This window comes from Acinonyx jubatus, chromosome A2 (assembly GCF_027475565.1).
Source record: "Acinonyx jubatus isolate Ajub_Pintada_27869175 chromosome A2, VMU_Ajub_asm_v1.0, whole genome shotgun sequence".
Lineage (NCBI taxonomy): Eukaryota > Metazoa > Chordata > Mammalia > Carnivora > Felidae > Acinonyx > Acinonyx jubatus.
Window position 1 is genome coordinate 108987693 of NC_069383.1, and position 18048 is coordinate 109005740.

Genomic DNA, 18048 nt, shown 5'->3' on the forward strand with positions numbered 1-18048 from the left:
AAACACTGGAAAAGGTTTGGGGGCCAGGGGAGGAGGTCCGGCAGGGGCAGAGCCTGTTCTCGGCTTCTGGGACATCTGAGGTAAGTCACTGTCCTCACACTGGACCCTGCTTGCCTCACCTGCCTGGTACAGAGGTCAGATCTTGGAGGCCTCCCCAACAACTCCACACGGAGCAAGGTGGTTAGCCCACGGGGGTTAGGAGCATGGACTCAGGCCAGTCTGACCGCAAATCCCGGTTCCACCTCTTCCTGGCTGGGCTGGATGGACGTGGATGGAAATGGAAAACAGTTACACGGGCTCCAGTACTGAATAGCTCTTGCCACACCTTAGGTGTCATTTTTTTTCTAATGTGCCTTGAGTTGGGAGGCCAGAGACACAGGCACAAGGTCAGAGGATATAGGCCGCAGGGACAAGGCGCAGCGCTCAGCCCCGACTTCGGGAAGCGTCTGGCCGCCTCCCACCAAAGCCCTTGTCCTCACCCGCCCTTCCCCCCCGCCAAGCCGCAAGGTGGCACCTCCCTCTGGGGCCAGGCCCACTCTGGCAACAGGGACCAGCTGAGGCCTTCTCGGGGCGTGAGTGTGGCCAGGAGACCCTCAGAGGGTTAGATGAACTCCCACACAAGACCTCAGCCCTCCTGCCCTCAGTGTCCCGGACATTTTCAGGTGGAGATCACTCGCGGGACAACAGTTGTGCCTGCCCCACAAGGCCCTCATGGCTAAGTGGGATTAAAGCCCTGATTGGATCAACATCCCCATCGTGGTTGGTCCTCTCTCCGGTGTGTATGAGCACGGAGACATGGGGCACCTGGGTGGCTCAGTCAGTTAAGTGTCGACTTCGGCTCAGGTCATGATCTCGTCGTGGTCTGTGAGTTGGAGCCCCGCACCGGGCCCTGCACTGACAGCTCCAAGCCTGGAGCCTGCTTCGGATTCTGCGTCTCCCTCTCTCTCTGCCCCTCCCCCACTTGCGCTCTGTCTCTCTCTCAAAAATAAATAAACGTTTAAAAAATAAAAAAAGGAGCACGCAGATCCCGCCCGTGTCGGGAACCACTTCGGTGGCTAAGCTGGCAGACGAGGACCAGGCTGGGCAGGCAGAGTGTTGTGCTCATCCTACCAGGCGAGAACATTCCACCGAGGTATCTACCAGGGCTGCCATTTCCCCTTCCTCTCAAGGAGCGAAAGCCCCACTCGGTGCACTAACGTGTCAAAGGGACACAGGAGCCCACCGAAAGAGCTCTCAACGGTCGAAGCTGGACCAGTGTAACAGAATAAGTAACGTGGTATTGGATTATAACCCCAAGTATAGATGAATATCCCTCCCCGATCCACACCGATATACAGGATTGAGTAAACACGCAAGTGGGAGAGAATGGGGGAGAACAGGTATCTCCCATGCAGAATTCCAGATCATCTCTGTAGATCCCCAGCCCTCGAGGAGGTGGAGCAGCCCCCCTCCCCCCCACTTCTAGGTGGGCTGCACTTAGTGACTCCTTCCGAAGAGGACGATATAGAAGAGGGATGAGACAAAGGTGACAAACATGACCGGAGCCAGGTGACTGCCGGGAATGGCCCTGCACCTCCGTGGTCTTCCACAGAGTGATGGTGAGAAAACCTCAGACAAACGCGGAGGGCTGATCGACACAACGCCTGAGCAGCACCCCTCAACCTGTCACGGTCCGCAAAATCAGAGAACGGGTAAGAAACCGTCACAGCCAACAGGGGCTGAAGGAGGTGGGCCGGCTAAATGTAGTGTGGTGTCCTGGGTGGGATCCTGGGACAGACAAGGCCATTCCTTAACCCAGGAAATTTGAGCAGGGCAGGACAATGCGAGCCAATACTGGCTCATCAGATGTGACAAAGGAACCACACCAGCACTGTGGAACGTTAACAATGAGGGAAACGGTGTGAGGCACACGGGAACCCCCTGCACTGTCTTCACAACATTCTGGAAATCTAAAACTGTTCTAAAATACAAAGTTTATTTTTAAAAAATTCAGAGAGAGACATGGCATCAAAATAACCTACAAGGGTTTATTAGAAAACATTCCAGGTGAAGCAGGGTTCCTTCAAAGCAACCACAGAAGTTATGATAATTTACAAAGAAACACTTTCCACGCTGAACTGATGTCGTTCCTGACCGCGGCTGAGTGGGGACAGAGCCCAAGCGCAGGGCGGCCTCCCGCCAGACCCAAGGCCAGGCTCGCCCGGAGTGTCTCGCAGCCAACTCGGCCGTCTCACTTCATGTACTTATCCTGCTGGTCAGCCAGGATTTTGGCCGAGGACTTAGCATCATAGAAGAGCTCACTGATCTCCTCCACGTGCTCTTTCTCGATACTGTCCTTCCCATTGATCTTGGCCAGCAAGTTGGCCGGGGTCAGCAGCTGCACCGAGTACCTAGAGTGACAGGGGCCGGGGCAGGAGTGAGACGGGGCCACATCAGAGGAGGGCCACAAGCCACAAGCCACATCCCAGCCCCCAAATCTGTCACAGTCTGAAAGTTCTCAGACAGGCTGTAACTGCGCTGCTACTCGAAAGAGAGCACAGGGGCGCTTGGCTGGCTCAGTCGGTGGTGCGAGACTCTTGATCTCGGGGTTGTGAGTTCGAGCCCCGCGCTGGGTATAGAGATTCCTTAAAACTAAAATCTTTGAGAAAAATAAAAGGGACCACAAACTGTGGTGGACACAGGTGCAGGCGAGGAATGCTAAGGCCCAGACTGGACACTGGACATGGCAGATGGCAGGCAAATGAGCACACAGTCAACCAAAAGCACGTTCCCCAAGCAAAGGCACAAAAATCCTGGAGTTTTTAAGTACCACTCCACCCAAAGAAAACATCTTGCAATTCTGCTTCAACCTCCAAGCAAGGAACAGACTCAAAGGGAAACAGGGACTGGCTGGGAGCTGTGAGGTCGTGATTTCTCAAGCAGTCGGGACACCAAGAGGGACACTGTCCACAGGCAGGTGGCTCTGGGCCACTGGCGAACAGTCAGGAGAGCAATCTGTGTCCATGCTCGTCCTTCCCCCTCCCCTGCACCCGCCACCCCCTGCCCACCACAGCCTGGAGAACAGAGCCAGGGGGAGGGGTCAAGCGGGGCCTGGCCAGTGAGCCCTCTGCCTCGGACCCTGGTCTCCGGACTGTCCATCTCCTCCACTAAGGGAGCTGGCAAGCTCTCCACACAGGGGAGCATCCACTGTAGGACAAAGGGACCTAACCTGGCACTCCAGCTTTATGGGCGCCGTCACTTAAATGTTCCGCGTTCTAAATCGCAGTGCCCAGGACGAGACCCATCACAGCAGTGAGAGCAGACGTGGTCCTGTGCCCTTGTGAGGGACCCATCAGTATGTCTCAGAATGGGCCCTACGGAGGCTCCACAGGGCAGATGGGCGGGGGGAGTAGCTCCGGGCAGACGTGCTCACCTCAGAGTCGTCTTGGTGCCAATCTCTCCCAGGTGGTTCAGCGCCTCCTCACTGATGTTGATCCCTTCTGTCTGGGCTCGGATTTTAATAATCTTTTGGAGGAGAAAGACCATGATCAATAGTGACTGACCTCAAGTGTCCCCTTTATCAAGTGCTTTAAAAACAATCTTGTCCAGCGTGTCTTGCCTGGCATCAACCGTGCCGAAGAGGCCCAAATCTGGGCTGGAAGGGCAGAGAGCTGGCCTCCACCCTGGGCTGCTGGCCCTGCACACCTCCGGGGTGCAGTGTTCACGGTGACCAGATGGAGGCTGGTACCCTTGGAGGTGTGGGCCGGGTAGCTCGGCTCCTACCTCCCCACCCTCCTCGCGGCAGTCCCCAAACCTAGAGAACGTGGGCCTCTCCGACACCTGCCCAGGCTCCCTCAAGGGCTCTAACCTTCCTCCCCAGCGTGGGTACCACCACCTATAAGCACTCAGGCAAGAGGAGACATTTTTTATTTGTTTGATAAATACGATGGTTAAATAAATCAAAAAAGTTACTTTTAAAGATTTACCAGCCCTCATAACATCACTGGGAGATATCTAATCTATCACAGAGAGGCTGACGCTTGTTGCGGTTGGAAGATCCTGGTGAAGTTGGAGGGGAGGCAGGCTGGCGGCGCGGCCGCTGGAGCACAAGTGGCCCCGGCATCCTGCAGGCGCACCGGCGCTGAGTGATAAGGGGCAGCTGGGATAATGATGTTGTGTGTTGGGGAGCCGAGATAACTCGAGGACTTCGAGCCTCATATAATACAGGAATTTTTCACTTTGGCAGCTTCGTAAACAAGATATCAAGAAGCCCTTGTTTAAATTAAAGCCATAAAAACACCCGAGGTAGAGGCATAGGAAATGGGAAAGACTGAGCCCCCCGCTCAAGCCCTGCATGGGGAAGAGAGGGACCCGGGGTTTAGGAGCCGGGCTCTTCAGACTGGCCTCACAGCTCCCGGGCAGAGACCCGCAGAGGCAGGCAGCTCAGCGTCGGGGACCCCGGGGAGGGCACCCAGCACGTTGGCTGCCGTGAACGGGACGAGTCCTGCTCGGTAGGACAGCCAGGCCCCGCACAACTGGACCAGGGCAAGAGCCAAGGTGGACGAGACCGCGTGAGCCAGGGCCAGTGGCCTGTCTGTTGCACGCCACCAGTGCCACCAGGGCGGAGGGCAGGGAAATTTCATTTTGTCAGGAGAGACTCAGAACTTAGACTTCTGTGTGAAATGTTCTAATGTCTAAATGTTGGCAACCTGTTCGAATAATTCACAAACACGGCCCCGGCCGTGTAGAATTCTTCTGTTCAGCCAGTGAGCGGGCTGCCAGTGTGACCTCTGTCAAAAGACTCTTAGCTTGTGCAGGAGGAGCTCCACCGTCCACCGTCTAGGGTGTGAAGCTAAAGGCACCGGGCAGAGGGAAGTTACTGGATAGGCAGAAGGGTGGCTGGCAAAGGAGCAGGGAGAGAGATCCTGCTCCTGGCTCTGACCACAGGACGCCCCTCCGACCACAACAGCCAGAGCCAGACAGATTTGTGCAAGAGGGCTTCTCACTGACAGCTGGGGATTAAGGAAACCTCCAGGTCCTGCCAAGAAAAATGTCCTCTGGGGGCCTTCGGAAACTCTAGGGAGATGCAAATGTTGAATCCTGGAGCCCGCTCAAGGTGAGAGCTTCAGACCAGAGCATCCGGCTGTCAGCAAGCCCCACGGCATTGGACGTCGGGCCTCGGGAATGTCAGGGACGCTCTGCTCTCACTCTCTCTCGAGAGCAGGTCAGAGCAATCCCAAGCGCTCCTGTTGCAGACTGCTCGGAAACGGACAGTTCATAAATTAGATCTTTAATCATTTAATAACCTGCAGGGATAGTTTATGAGGGTGTCGGCACTGATGGCAGGGTACACAAGTTACATTTACTTTGTTTTTTTAAAAACCCACCCCAGGCTCCCGTAAAAATGCTGAGGTTATCCCTTGAACCCACAAGAACAAAGCAGTGCGCGTCCCGGCAGTTAGTCTGACCTCTGCTCACCCGAGAGAGAGAGCCTGAGAAGAGGCTCTCCTGGCTGAGCCAAGAGGGAACCAGCCCTCTGGAGGAGCCAGAGGCATGGGGTGGAACGTTCCCGGAGAGCCCAGACCACGTGCTCCACGGTGAGCTGGCTCCACGTGAGGTCCTACCTCTGCAGCTCATCTCTGTGACCCGGGGATGCTCGCTGTTCCTGAGCCCCGAAGCCTGGTTACTGAGAGCTGTTGTGAGGACCCTAGCAGGTGACTGTGAAGTCCCCGCAAGCTGTTAACAGCCACGATAGTAACCGCAGTGGAGCGGGGCGGCCGGCCCCATCCCTTCCCTCAGTCAGCCTCGCTGTCTCACTCACTCCTCACGACAACCTTGAAAAGAGACAGCAGACCTTGTGCCAACTGCTCTAGTCACTCAGCCAGGAAGTACCGCCAGTGTGCGGGCTGCCTCCCTGGCACGATGACGCGGTGCCCCCGTCCCCAGGGTAAGGATGGGGGCGCGACCAGCTTCTCCTTTGCTTTTGCCTCTGCTTCTGTTCAGTGAATGTCTTGGCTTCAACCCGGCACTCGTCCAAGGGCCGGAGACCATGATCTGATGACAAGGCCCCCGGCCACGGACACCGTCCCCTACACAGCGTGCCCGCCGCTGCTCTGCACCCCTGTCAGTGCTGGTCACGAGGAGGTCTCTGGCTCCCGAGTCTCCACGGCACTCACGGGCGCCGTCGACCACAAACGCCAGCAGGGCCGGGCCCCTCGGGCCACGGCAAGTGGAGTGCTGCCAGGGAACGCCAGGAGAGGCCTTCAGAGCTCCAAAGGGAAAGGCCCTGGCGACAAACTGCCACAGGGAAGCCACCCCCAACCGGGACCTTTCTAGCACGTGGGAGCTGGTGGCACAGTGATGAAGACCAGGGGCTTCCAGACCAGGCAGCCTGGACTCCAGTCTGTCAGTCCTGTCACCCACTGGCCACTGATAAGCTCTATGAGCTTGGGTGGCTTAGTCAGCCTCGGTCTCTGGGTCCTCACCTTTAAGAATGACAGTGTAATAACTCTCCCACCTCACAGGTACCGGGGATCAAACGGAAGCGTGTTGGCTAAGTGTGTCCATGGGCTCAGCATGACATCTAACAAAGGGGGCCTGTGCTCTGTGAGAGGAGAGGGTCCAGGCAGGGCCTGTGGAGACACACACTGGTGCAGCCCTGGTCCACACGGACCCACAGTGAGGGACCTACGCCGGCAGTGGGACCATCTGGGGCAAGGGCGGGCAGAGCAGGGCAAGAGCACAGCCGCGCTGCCCCGGTGGGCTACCAACCTAGGCCACAGGCCGCCACTGAGCACGTGGCCTGGGCTCTGCAGGGTACTGGCTGGCTCTGCATGTTGGACCTGTCACCCAGGGACTGAGCCATCCGCAGGAAGCGAGGGTGACCAATGACTACCTGGAAGTACGCATAAGGGGACTACAAATTCTAAGTGTAAAGTGCCTGGGCACGTGGCGCCCCAGGTCCAGATCAAGCACGAGGCAGTCCCTGTGCAGAGAGCTGGGGCAGTGCCCTTTGGGGTAAGGCCCAATCTCAGACACCCATGTCATTTTCCACCCCCAGGTCTAACGCAAATTCGGCTCACGTGGAATGTCGAGCATACACTCTGTGTTAGGTACACTTCCTTCAGCCTCTTATAGGCTGCTTTTAGGACCTCCACTCCCAGGGGCCCCTTGAAGCTGTGTGACCCTGCTTCACCAGCTCTCTAGGCCTCCGCAGCAGCCTCAGGCACAGCCTCCGAAGCCCCCAGGACGGCTACCACTAGTCACACTGGTGGCAGCAGATACGCTCTCGCCCCCCTCCAGCTTCTGTGCCCTGCTGGAGCCAGCCTGCGTGGGTCCTGGTGGGACAGAGCTCTTGGTTTCGCCTACTCAACAGAAGAAGCCTTGGAGGGGGCGTGGCCTAGATAGCAAGAGGCTACCACAAAATCATATTTCATTGCCTCTTTCCTAGAGCTGGTGGCTTCCCTAAAGGCTGTCATCAAGTTGATTTTTTCACTATCCCTTTCCTAAAGTTTATCAGAAGGGATATGACAGAAGAGACAACAGCCAAGACCCACAGGCAGCTAGGGTTTGGGAACACCTCAAGCAATGTCTCGTTAGCCCCCCGTTAGCCCACCCATCTTTCAGACGTGAGGACTGAAGCTCTGGAGTACTGTGACTTGCCCAAGGCCAGGAGCTAAGTGCCGGGACGGTGGTGGGAGCCAGGTGTGCTCCGTGAATACCTTTCTACACAGCATCAGGGATGCTGGGGCAAATGAGGGGAGAAGACTGTGAAGAGGGGGAAGGGGGACTCACCTGTTTCATTTCTTGTGGGGTGTACAGCATGGTCCGGATGATCATCACGCGGTCCAGAAGGTCAAGGGGGATGCCATGAGGAGAGGTGATGTCCTCAGTACCCCTGCAAGGACCAGAATGATCACATCACCCGGGCCTCTCTGAGACCAGAAACTAGACACCGGAAACATGGCTGAGGTGCTCACAATGAAAGAGCAGCCAATTCACATCCTGGGCCGAGCCGCGACCACAGAATAAATTAACTAACATTCAGGTGGTGTCAAAAACAGCTTCGTTATTTTAGCAAATATCAATATCATAGGATATTTGGGGAAGAGAAGAAAAAGACACCTAAAATCCTATTAAAAATATTCATATAGATATTTACCAAATTTTCATATACATGCCTTTATAAATTACACTAAGTATGTAGATTTTTGTTTTGGTTTTGCCCACACTGCTTCTGTCTTAATAACCTATCAAGTATTTTACTTAACCCAACCTGTTGGGGATTTAGCTGGTTTCCAAGTATTGCTATTAATAATGATGTCTGATAAATAATTTTATGCATACAGTCATGAACATTTCCTCAGCCACTCTCAGAGTGCCTGACACGACCCTGAATATCTGTCTGAAGGAATGAATGTCCTAATTTACACAGCTACATGAGTGATCCGATCTCACTGCACTGCAGCCAGCACAGGGTAGTCTAATTCTTAAATATTTTGCTGCTTTCATGGTTTAGAAAAAGGAAGGGTGACACCTTGTTTGAACTTACAGTTCCTGGATTACTAGCAAATCACTTGAACGTCTTCCCTTAGGTGCATTAATTATTTTCTTTCCTTTTGGAACTAATTGTGTCCTTGGTGCCTACTTTTCTCTCGAGTCCTTAAACAAGTCGTGGGAGGAGCAGCCCAGGAGGGGAGTCCTGCCGACCCACCAGGCCCCAAGACTCCAGGTGCCCGATAGGCCGTGTGCCCGGCAGACCTGGTCGCAAATGAGGTTGGCCTCAGCCATAGGGTCCGGAAGCCCGACGTGCCACGGGCTCCCACCGCAGCCACTGGCGTCAGAGCGGCCGTAGGTCTACATCGGCGCTGTTCCTGCGTCCCTAAACCTGCGCCAGGCTGCAGAGTCCATGGTCATAACTCATCAACAGAACAAAGAACAAGGAAGGTCATCTGGATTTAGCTGTTAACATCAGAGTATTCAGTTTCAAACATAAGTGAACATTCAAGAAATACAATTTTAGTGAAGAAATCCTTGTGTTGAAATTCTATCAGGTCGTCAGTCGAAGTATAAATGTATATTTATCATTGCAAGAATAAAATGTTCTGATGCACACTACAACAGGATGCTAAGTGAAAGAAGCTAGTCACAAGAGGGCAGATACTGCAGGATCTCACTGGTAGGAAATACCTAGAAAAGGAAAATTCATAGACACAGAGTAGAGTAGAAGTTACCAAGGGCTCGGGGAAGGGGATGATGGGACTCACTGGTTAATGGGTACAGAGTTTCTGTCTGGAGACATGGGAAAGTTTTCAAGACGGGTGGTGGGATGGTTGTACAACTCTGTGAATGCAATTAGTGCCACTGAACTGTATACTCAAAAGTAACTAAAATTGCAAGTTCCGTTATATACATTTTCTCAAATACAAACAATTCAAAGAAAGAATAAAATGCTATCCTTAAGGAATAATTGTTAAATCTAATATGAAAAAACAATTAAGACCTTTCAAAATAAATAGGGAAGTCAACTAATAGCAAATATAAATATTAAGGTAACTTTAGAGAAAACAAATCTTTTCCACCAAAGAAAGATTTCCAAAGTAACAAGGAAGAATTATAAAGAGTAAATTCTATCATGATTCAAATCTCAGTATTTGGTATGCTTGCAATCTTCACATGCAAAATTAAAACTACAATTAATTTTGAAGTATCTGATTCTGTTTAGGCCGCAAGTTCAGTTTTTTAAAGTCTTACTTTGGATTTCTCTTGGGAATTCTCGGGAACTCTTTAAAAGATCTCAACTTTGCCATGTTAAGATATCCCAAATTCTGTAACACTTGTGGTAAGTAACTTTCCATTCAGATATAATAACAAACATAGAAAGTATAAAGAAGAAACAGTTAGAGGAAAAGATGAAGTACTCCCTAATTAAACTTCAAAAGAACAGTATTTATAACAGTGCACTAAGAATTTCTCGTGGAGGGGGTGCCTGGGCGGCTCAAGTACGTTAACCATCTGACTCTTGATTTCGGCTCAGGTCATGATCTCAGTTTGTGGGATCCAGCCTCGCATCAGGCTCTGCACTGCCAGCATGGAGCCTGCTTGGGATTCTCTCTCTGTGCCCCGCCCCCACCTCACTCGCCTCTCTCTCTAAATAAATAAACTTAAAAAAAAAAAAAAAGAATTCTCATAGGGACTTGACCCACGGCGGACAAGTGGACCAGCAGCAAATCCCCAGCACCTCAGAAGAGCCCCTGGGTCTCCGCAGGCTCAGCCTGGACGTGACCTTACACAAAGATGAGAAATGACAGAGAGCTTCGAGGCAGATTATATGCTTATGTTCAACATTTAAATATGGTATCAGGAGATGTGAGAGAGACGGCGACTACTACAGAAACTGATGAGGACACATGCAAAGAGACATAAATTGGCGAAACGGAATATTCCGATGCTCTTTGTCCAGGAAGATGGTGTTGTAGTAGTTGCCCAACCACTGAGAGTTGGCTGAAACAAAGAACTGACCGCGGGACATAGGAGAGTCTGTAGGAAGGAGTGCCTCCTTAACTACAGAAGACACTCAAAAGAGAAAACTGCGTAAATTTTGGTATGAAGAAAGAACCAAGGATTCCTCCACTCCTGAAAGGAGTCGATTTGCAGAGAACCCACAAATTCTCAAGCTAAAGGGCATTTTTATTTTTCTCCAACCCTTCCCATAAATGTGCTCACCAAAACATAGAACTCTTTTCAGTTGATCTGCACCATTCTTTTGGTTTTTTTTTCAAATTATTTCTGATTTTTTAAAATTTAATTTGATTTTGTTTTTTACGCAAAAAAAAAAAAGTAAAAAAATTCTTATAGTTTTGAGTCCACAAAACTAAAAATTTAAACAAAAAAGTCTGTTTAAAGACTGCTAAGCATTTTTAGGAATTAAAGCCAAAACATTTGTCCAAGCTACAAATCTTAGGTACAAAGTTTCTTTTAGAAAACTTACTAGCGGGGCGCCTGGGTGGCTCAGTCGGTTAAGCGGCTGACTTCGGCTCAGGTCATGATCTCACAGTCAGTGAGTTCAAGCCCTGCGTCGGGCTCTGTGCTGACAGCTCAGAGCCTGGAGCCTGTTTCAGATTCTGTGTTTCCCTCTTGCTGACCCTCCCCCATTCATGCTCTGTCTCTCTTTGTCTCAAAAATAAACAAACATTAAAGAAAAAAAAATTTTTTTAAAAGAAAACTTATTAGTGAAAAATGGTTTCTGGAATTCTGTTCTACAAAAAGAGTCCATCACACTAAGTGGGCCAGGAACGGAAGCCTCTACTTACCAGCTCCTGCCCAGCTGGTGAGCCCAGAAGGAGCTCTCTGTGCAGAGCAATCACTGTTTGACAAGGCTGCCATAATTGCACTATTAGATTATGAAATTGCTAATAATAAGCTGTAATAACTACATTTGGCTAAAACTGCAGATTTATTCTTGTACCCAGAGGCTCATTTCTGGCTTTGGCCCCAGCCCGATATTGATTTCACCATTAGGCCATTTGACAACTGTTCAAATGGTGTTAACGCTGTGCCTCTTCCAGGCACACGATTTTGGGCTGTGACGCCAGACGCATAATTCTCCTTCAAATCCAATATGGTGTATCTGCAAGAACAAGGTAACTGCACTTCTATTTATCCTATAGCTACACCTACAAGGGTAAATGGTTGACTCATTTGTGAATGCTTCCCTCTTACTACAACTCAGAAGTCCTCCACTGCGACGCTTTTGACATTTCGGATCAAATCAATTTTTTGTAGGGGACTATCCCGTGCATTGCAGGATCTTCAGTGGCATCCCTGTCCTCTACCTACTAGATGCCAGTAGCACCATGAGTTGTGACAAGTAAAAATGTCCCCAGCTGAGAACCACTGCCTGACTGCTTCTTTATATAACCCTGTAACTGCGGGGACACAGATAACACAAAGCTTTTCTGATGACAGGAAGTGCAGTGAAGGACACCTCTCTGGTAATGTGAAGGGTAATCCCCATAAGCACACTGAACCCTGGCTCAGTGGACACAGAAACAGTGCTATGAAGAAAACCATTTGAGTTTTTGAAGAGGCTGCCAAGACAAGTCAATGAAAAAAGAAGTCTTTTCAATAAATGGTCCTGGGACAAATGGACATCCACATGCAAATGACTGAAGCTGGACAGGCCTCCTCCTTGACCAAACACAAAATTCACTACAAATGATCATAAACCTAAACCTAAGAGCTAAAACTATAGAATGCTTAGAAGAGATCACTGATGTAAGTGTTTGTGACCTTAAATTAGGTAATGGTTTCTCACAGATGAGACTAAAAACACAAGCAATGAAAAAAAAAAAAGCAGAAAAACTGAATTGCATCAAAACATAAAAACACCATCAAGAAACTGAAAAAAAAAAAAAAACAACCAAAAAACCAACCCACAGGATGGGAGGAAATATTTGCAAATCATACATCTGGTAAGGGTCTAGTGTGCAGAACACATAAATCTTACAACTCACTAATAAAAAGACAAATAACCCGGATAAGATAAGCGGCAAGGACAGTAATAGACAGTTCTCCCAAGAAGAGGTACAAATGACCAATAAGCACATGAAAAGATGCTTAACATCAGTAGCCACCAGGGAAAAGCAAATCAAAACCACAGTAAGCCACCACTTCACACTTGGAAAGCTATAAAATAAAAGACAGACAGTAACAAGTGTTGTCAAAGATGTGGAGAAACTGGAACCCTCAGACACTGCTGTGTAGTGGTGAATGGTGTAGCCACTGTGGAAACAGTCTGGCAGTTCCGTGAAAGGTTAAAAAGAGTTCCCATCTGGGGGCGCCTGGGTGGCTCAATTGGTTAAGTGTCTGACTCTTTGATTTCGGCTCTGGTCACGATCTCACGGTTCCGGAGTTCAAACCCTGTGTCAGGCTCCATGCTGACACTGCAGGGTCTGCTTGGGATTCTCTCTCTCTCTGTCTCTCTGCCCCTCCCCTGCTCTCTCTCTCTCTTCCTCTCAAAAATAAATAAACTTAAAAAAAAATAAAAAGAGTTCCCATCTGACCCAATAATTCCACTCATAGGTAGGTACCCAAGAGAATAAAAACCTAAGTCTGCATAAAAAGTTGTACACAAATGTTCATGGCAGCATTATTCATAATAGCCATGAGTAAAAACAACCCAACAACCAACCCAATGTCCATCAACTAATGAATGGGTGAATGTGCTATTAAATATTCCACAGTATGGAATACAATTCAGCCTTAAAGACCAAAAAACACTGACACATGTTACAACATGGATGAACCTTGTAAACATTATGCCCAGTCAAAGAAACCAGGCACAAAAGAAAACAGATTGTATGGTGAAGTTTATATGAAATGTCTAGAGAAGGCAAATGCAGAGGCAGAAAGTAGATGAATGGCTGCCAGGGGCTGTGGGGAAGGGTGATGAGGGAAACTAAGTTGGGGGATGAGGCATGGCAGGTAACTGCTGATTGGCATAGGACTGCTTGCTGTGGTGATGAAAATACTCTAAGACAGATAGTGGTGATGGTTATACGACTTTGTGAATATACTAAAAACCCCTGAATTGTACATTTTAGATAGGTGAATTATGTTGTGTGTGAATTCTATCTCCATAAAGCTGTTTTCTTAAAAAATTGCCATTTTAGGACGCCTGGGTGGCTCAGTCGGTTGAGCGACCGACTTCGGCTCAGGTCATGATCTCATGGTTTGTGAGTTTGAGCCCCACGTCGGGCTCAGAGCCTGCAGCCTGTTTCTGATTCTGTGTCCCCCTCTCTCTCTGCCCCTCCCCACTCATGCTCTGTCTCTTTCTGTCTCAGAAATAAATAAACATTTTTAAAAAATTGCCATTTTCTGCCACAGGAATACACAGAATGGAGACCACGCTGTTTCCTAAGTCTTGCTCTTTGGTGCAACAAAGTGGAGAGAAACTCCTCTGAAGATTTCTTAGCCCCAGGGGGCTCTTCCCCACAAGAAAAGAAGACCTCCCAAGTTTTGGGAGCTGGGATGAAGGTCAGGCTCTCCTTTAATGGCTGAGGGTCCTGGCACAGAGGGGACTTCTTAAGGAAGCAAGGGAGGGTGGAGCTAAGGCACAGCAGTACAGGTGCACCTCCTTGGGGACCCAGGGGTGTCATCTCTTCCCAGGAGGAGCCTAAGGCCTCAAGGAAGAAACCTAGTACCAGATGCTGCTATAGGAATGGCTCCCCCTCCCCTGTGCACAGGGAGCCATGACCTAGAGGACGAGGGGGCCACTCATTGGCGGTGGTCAAGGCTCGTTGCACCAGCTCAACCTACCATCCCCCCCCCCACACACACACACTGACCAGAAGCAACACAGGAGAACAGGGGAGGCAGGAGCTCTGGAGCCAGCCGACTCTCAGGCCTGTGGCCCACTCATGTTACCTCCCGTGTGCACCTGGAAATAACATCACCTGCTCACAGGATTGTCAGATGCCCAAGACTACATGGATGACCCATGTCAAGTACTTTGGACAGTTTCTGGCACAGAGGAAGCCCTCAGTTACTGGGCGCTTCCTCATCTTCCCTTTCCTTTCGAGCTCTGGAGGTCACAGAGGGTCTCAAAGGCAAGGAGGCTCAACAGCACCCCTCTAAGAAAAAGTCTGCTGGGAAGCAAGTCAGATATTGCCAACACTGTGCCAACGTTCCAGAAATTTCATCATTTCACATCTAAACTCAATCAACACTGGATTCAAATCCCAGCCTTCCTTCTGTGCTGTATGACCTTAGCCAAGTCCCCCATCCTGGTGGAGCCTCAGTGTCCTCACCTGAACGGTGAGAACCAGTCCCTTCCTCAGTAAGTTGAGGTGTGAACTTCTGTGCTTGGTGCACGGAAGGACTCCTCGATACACGTTAGCTTTTATTTTTATTGTTGCTAATTTGACACTATTATTATCAACACCACGACAACAAAATTCCTACTAGGGCTTAGCACCACAACCCGCTTCGAGAGCATACACCCCAACTCTGGTGGCCCCAGCAGAGAGCTTCACACCCCGAGCATCTTCTTCCCAGGTGGGTGACTGCGGTCTGGCGGCAGCAGGCAGCCACAACCTCTAGCAGCCCTTGATGAAATCAGTCTGGAGGGGCTGAGGCCAAGTATCCCAGGTTTCAGGCGGACCAGAGCTCCATGCCCATTGGGCATGTTCTGAGATCAGAGCTGCCTCACCGTGTGCTCTTTTTCTGAACGGGTTGGGTCTGAGAGAAGGTACTCTGAGTCCTAAGGGATTCTGCTCCTGTCAGAAGCTGCCAGGCTGCTCAGCCGTAAGGGAGAGGAGCCTGTTAGCAGTCCCCAGCAGGGGGAGCCATCACTCCAGGCTGAGCCTTTCACCAACTTTCAGACCCAAGCCAGGCCTCCCCAAAGCATGCAAAGTCCGGCAAACCTACAGGGTCTGTGCAGAAGGGATGCCAGGCTCACCGGGCACCAGACCACATCCCCATTTCCAGAAGCTGCCCAGGTAGCCAGCTCCTCTCACCAATGGCTGGCCCAGCCCTGGAACAAGCTGCCTTCTTCCCAAGGATGCAGAAAACACCTGTGACGATAATCTTGTCAAGACAGCATTACAGGGATTTAAAGAGGGACTACAGGCTGCTGCCACATGAACTTGAATCACACTCGCAAATCCTAATTCGGAGCCAGAGTGATCACCTGAGAGGGGAGCTGCCCCACAGCCAGCCACACAGCTTCTGAACAATCTCAATGGAGACAAAGCTTCTCCGTCAAGAGTGAGCTAAACACCTGGATCTGACCCTCCATCACTCAGAGGCAAGTCTAGGTGAATCAGCAATTTGGGTTCCTCACTTGGTTTGGCTTCAGCTCTGTGCTGAGACAGTCATGGGCCTGAGGGTCTCTTTCCTACCAGCCCTGCTGCCAGGAGCTGGCAGCCTCCAGGGCTCTGTTCACCCACACGACTTCGCTGCAGGCTTCAAAAGGGCTCCTTGCCACCCTGCTTCACGCCCCAGCACTGCTGGGACCAGGCCCCAACATTCAAACAAAAGAGCAAGAAAACGACCAAGTCCAGGGCCCTTGAGAGCTAGGAAGACAGTGTGTTGTTCTCAGGGGCTCATAAGCTTCCAGAGTAATCAGGAGAAAAAGAACCTCAAGAAAGTCCCCAGTCCCAGCCCTGGCAGGGTGGAGCACCATGTGGGCATGTGCCTTCCGGGCCTCAACATCTACCCCCTTCCCAAAAGCAGGCCAAAGGGGTTGGGAGTGGGTGCAGGCGCCAGTGTGGCTCCAAGAAGATCTGGGATAGAGAGAAAATACTAGTTTCGTTATCAGAAAGATCTGGGTCCTCGGCCTATCTTTACGACCAGGGGCAAGTTTTTCTGCCATTCTGTTTCTTTATCTAAAAGATGAAGCCAAGAATACTTACTGCCCACAGCTGGTATGAGGATAGAAGTCAACATATGTAAGACCACTGGAGGCCAGCCTGTCTGACCTGACCTCTGCCCACTCCAACTGAAGGACCAAATCACACCACACCGTAGCCCCAGAGACCATGTGGGAGGCCCTCATATTCAGCAACAGGGTGACTGTTGCCTTTGATGGCCATGATGGTATGAGGCTGATGCATGAACTACCTGTGAAGGCAGAGGCCACTTTGACAGGTTTCTCTCGAAATGAACGTGACCTCCTTCATCTCCATCCCCACTCATGATGTTACGAGTTTAAAGTGATCCCAGAGGAAAACACGAACCCAGACAGAGGTGAAAAAGCCTCATGGCTGGCAGGCAGCCACCCTACCTGATGACACAGTTGCCTCGGTTGGATGCAAAGATGACGATGGGGGCGATAGAAGATTCCAGGGCCCGGTGCAGGTAGGTGAAGCACTCGATGTCCAGCATGTGGACTTCATCAACAAAGAGCACACCTGGAACCAGCTCAGCGATGCCCTGATCGATGTACTTATTCACCACCTTGTTAATCTCCCCTCGAAGTTTGTCTAGGAGAGAGCAGGAGTAGACAGGCAAGGTCAGGTGGCGGGAGTGGTCACCTTTTCTCCTCATCCCCCCCCAAATTTGACCCAAACCCAAGTGTGGAGCCCAGTTTTACTGCTGGCTGTGTGACCTTTGTCAGGTTACATCCCCGCTTCAGTGCCATCATCTGAAAATAGGGATAATCACCACGTAGAAGTCACAGAACTGGCAGCTTCCCCCGCCAACATGTCCTGTTAAGTCTGTAAATGGCTTTGAGTTTTGCATGTCTTCACAAGGGCACACACCTCCCCCCAGTCTCACTTCTCACCTTTTGCCTTATTGCTCACATCCACCCACCTAGTGCCCTGCCACATCCCAGAGTTGGGGAGCCCAGCGTGAAGTGAGTTTTCATATGCAAATTTTTCCATTCTGCACTCGGGAAATGACCCTTTCTTTTGGCCCTGTAGACAAAGCTTAGGTTAATTAACTTTCAATCAAGTGCCTAGGCGAAGGAACAGGGTGCGTGAACAGGCCTCTCACAAGCCTCTCTGGCAGGAAATCTGGGAGAATTGCAGGCTCTGAGGAAAGGTCTCACTTCAGAGCTCTAGAGGGGCGGGGCTCTCAGCGTCAAAGAGGACCATCTAAGGTCACGGTTCTCATTCTTCTGCACAGCCCCTGCACTAGCATCAGGAGGGAGCAGCTCACAAACACAGAAAAGGAAGATGGGATGCCACATCTGCCACCAGAGCCTAGAGACAGGGCTGGTCAGAAGAGGAGGCATGGTGAAAATGATTACAGCACAGACACTGGTCTTGGCGACTCTAATAGAAAGGTCTCAGATCATTCCATGGGCTAACGTGAAACAGAAAACCTTTCAGGGTGACAGAGCCATAGGTGGTAATTAGAAAAAAGAGGGACGTACCAGGTGAGAAGAGAGGCAGGGTCCTTACCAGGGTGAGAAGAGAGGACACCCAAGGTCCACAAGGGAGCAGCGACATCCCTGCCAAAATCTGGGAAGGGCCCAGGAGGCTGAGCGGGGCAGGCTGGGAGCTGTGGGGTGGCTGCAGGGAACTAAGGCAGCGGGGCTTGCCGTGCTCGGAGTGCTCCGGC

At 50.8% G+C, this 18048-nt stretch overlaps 1 protein-coding gene and 1 pseudogene across 2 annotated transcripts in view; one reads left to right on the plus strand and one right to left on the minus strand.

The window, feature by feature from the left end:
• Positions 1-2007: 2007 nt before the first annotated feature.
• The window catches only part of RUVBL1 (RuvB like AAA ATPase 1), a 44131-nt gene continuing 28090 nt past the window's right edge, over positions 2008-18048 (minus strand). For both annotated transcript variants that reach the window (XM_027049762.2, XM_015084313.3), the window contains 4 exons: positions 16766-16964; positions 7774-7876; positions 3413-3504; positions 2008-2390 (listed from right to left, as the gene is read on the minus strand). In XM_027049762.2, the coding sequence (XP_026905563.1) occupies positions 2231-2390; positions 3413-3504; positions 7774-7876; positions 16766-16964 (554 nt within the window). In that variant the 3' untranslated portion in view covers positions 2008-2230. The remainder of the gene's footprint in view (positions 2391-3412; positions 3505-7773; positions 7877-16765; positions 16965-18048) is intronic.
• On the plus strand, positions 7942-10671 carry LOC106986126 (U6 snRNA-associated Sm-like protein LSm3; annotated as a pseudogene).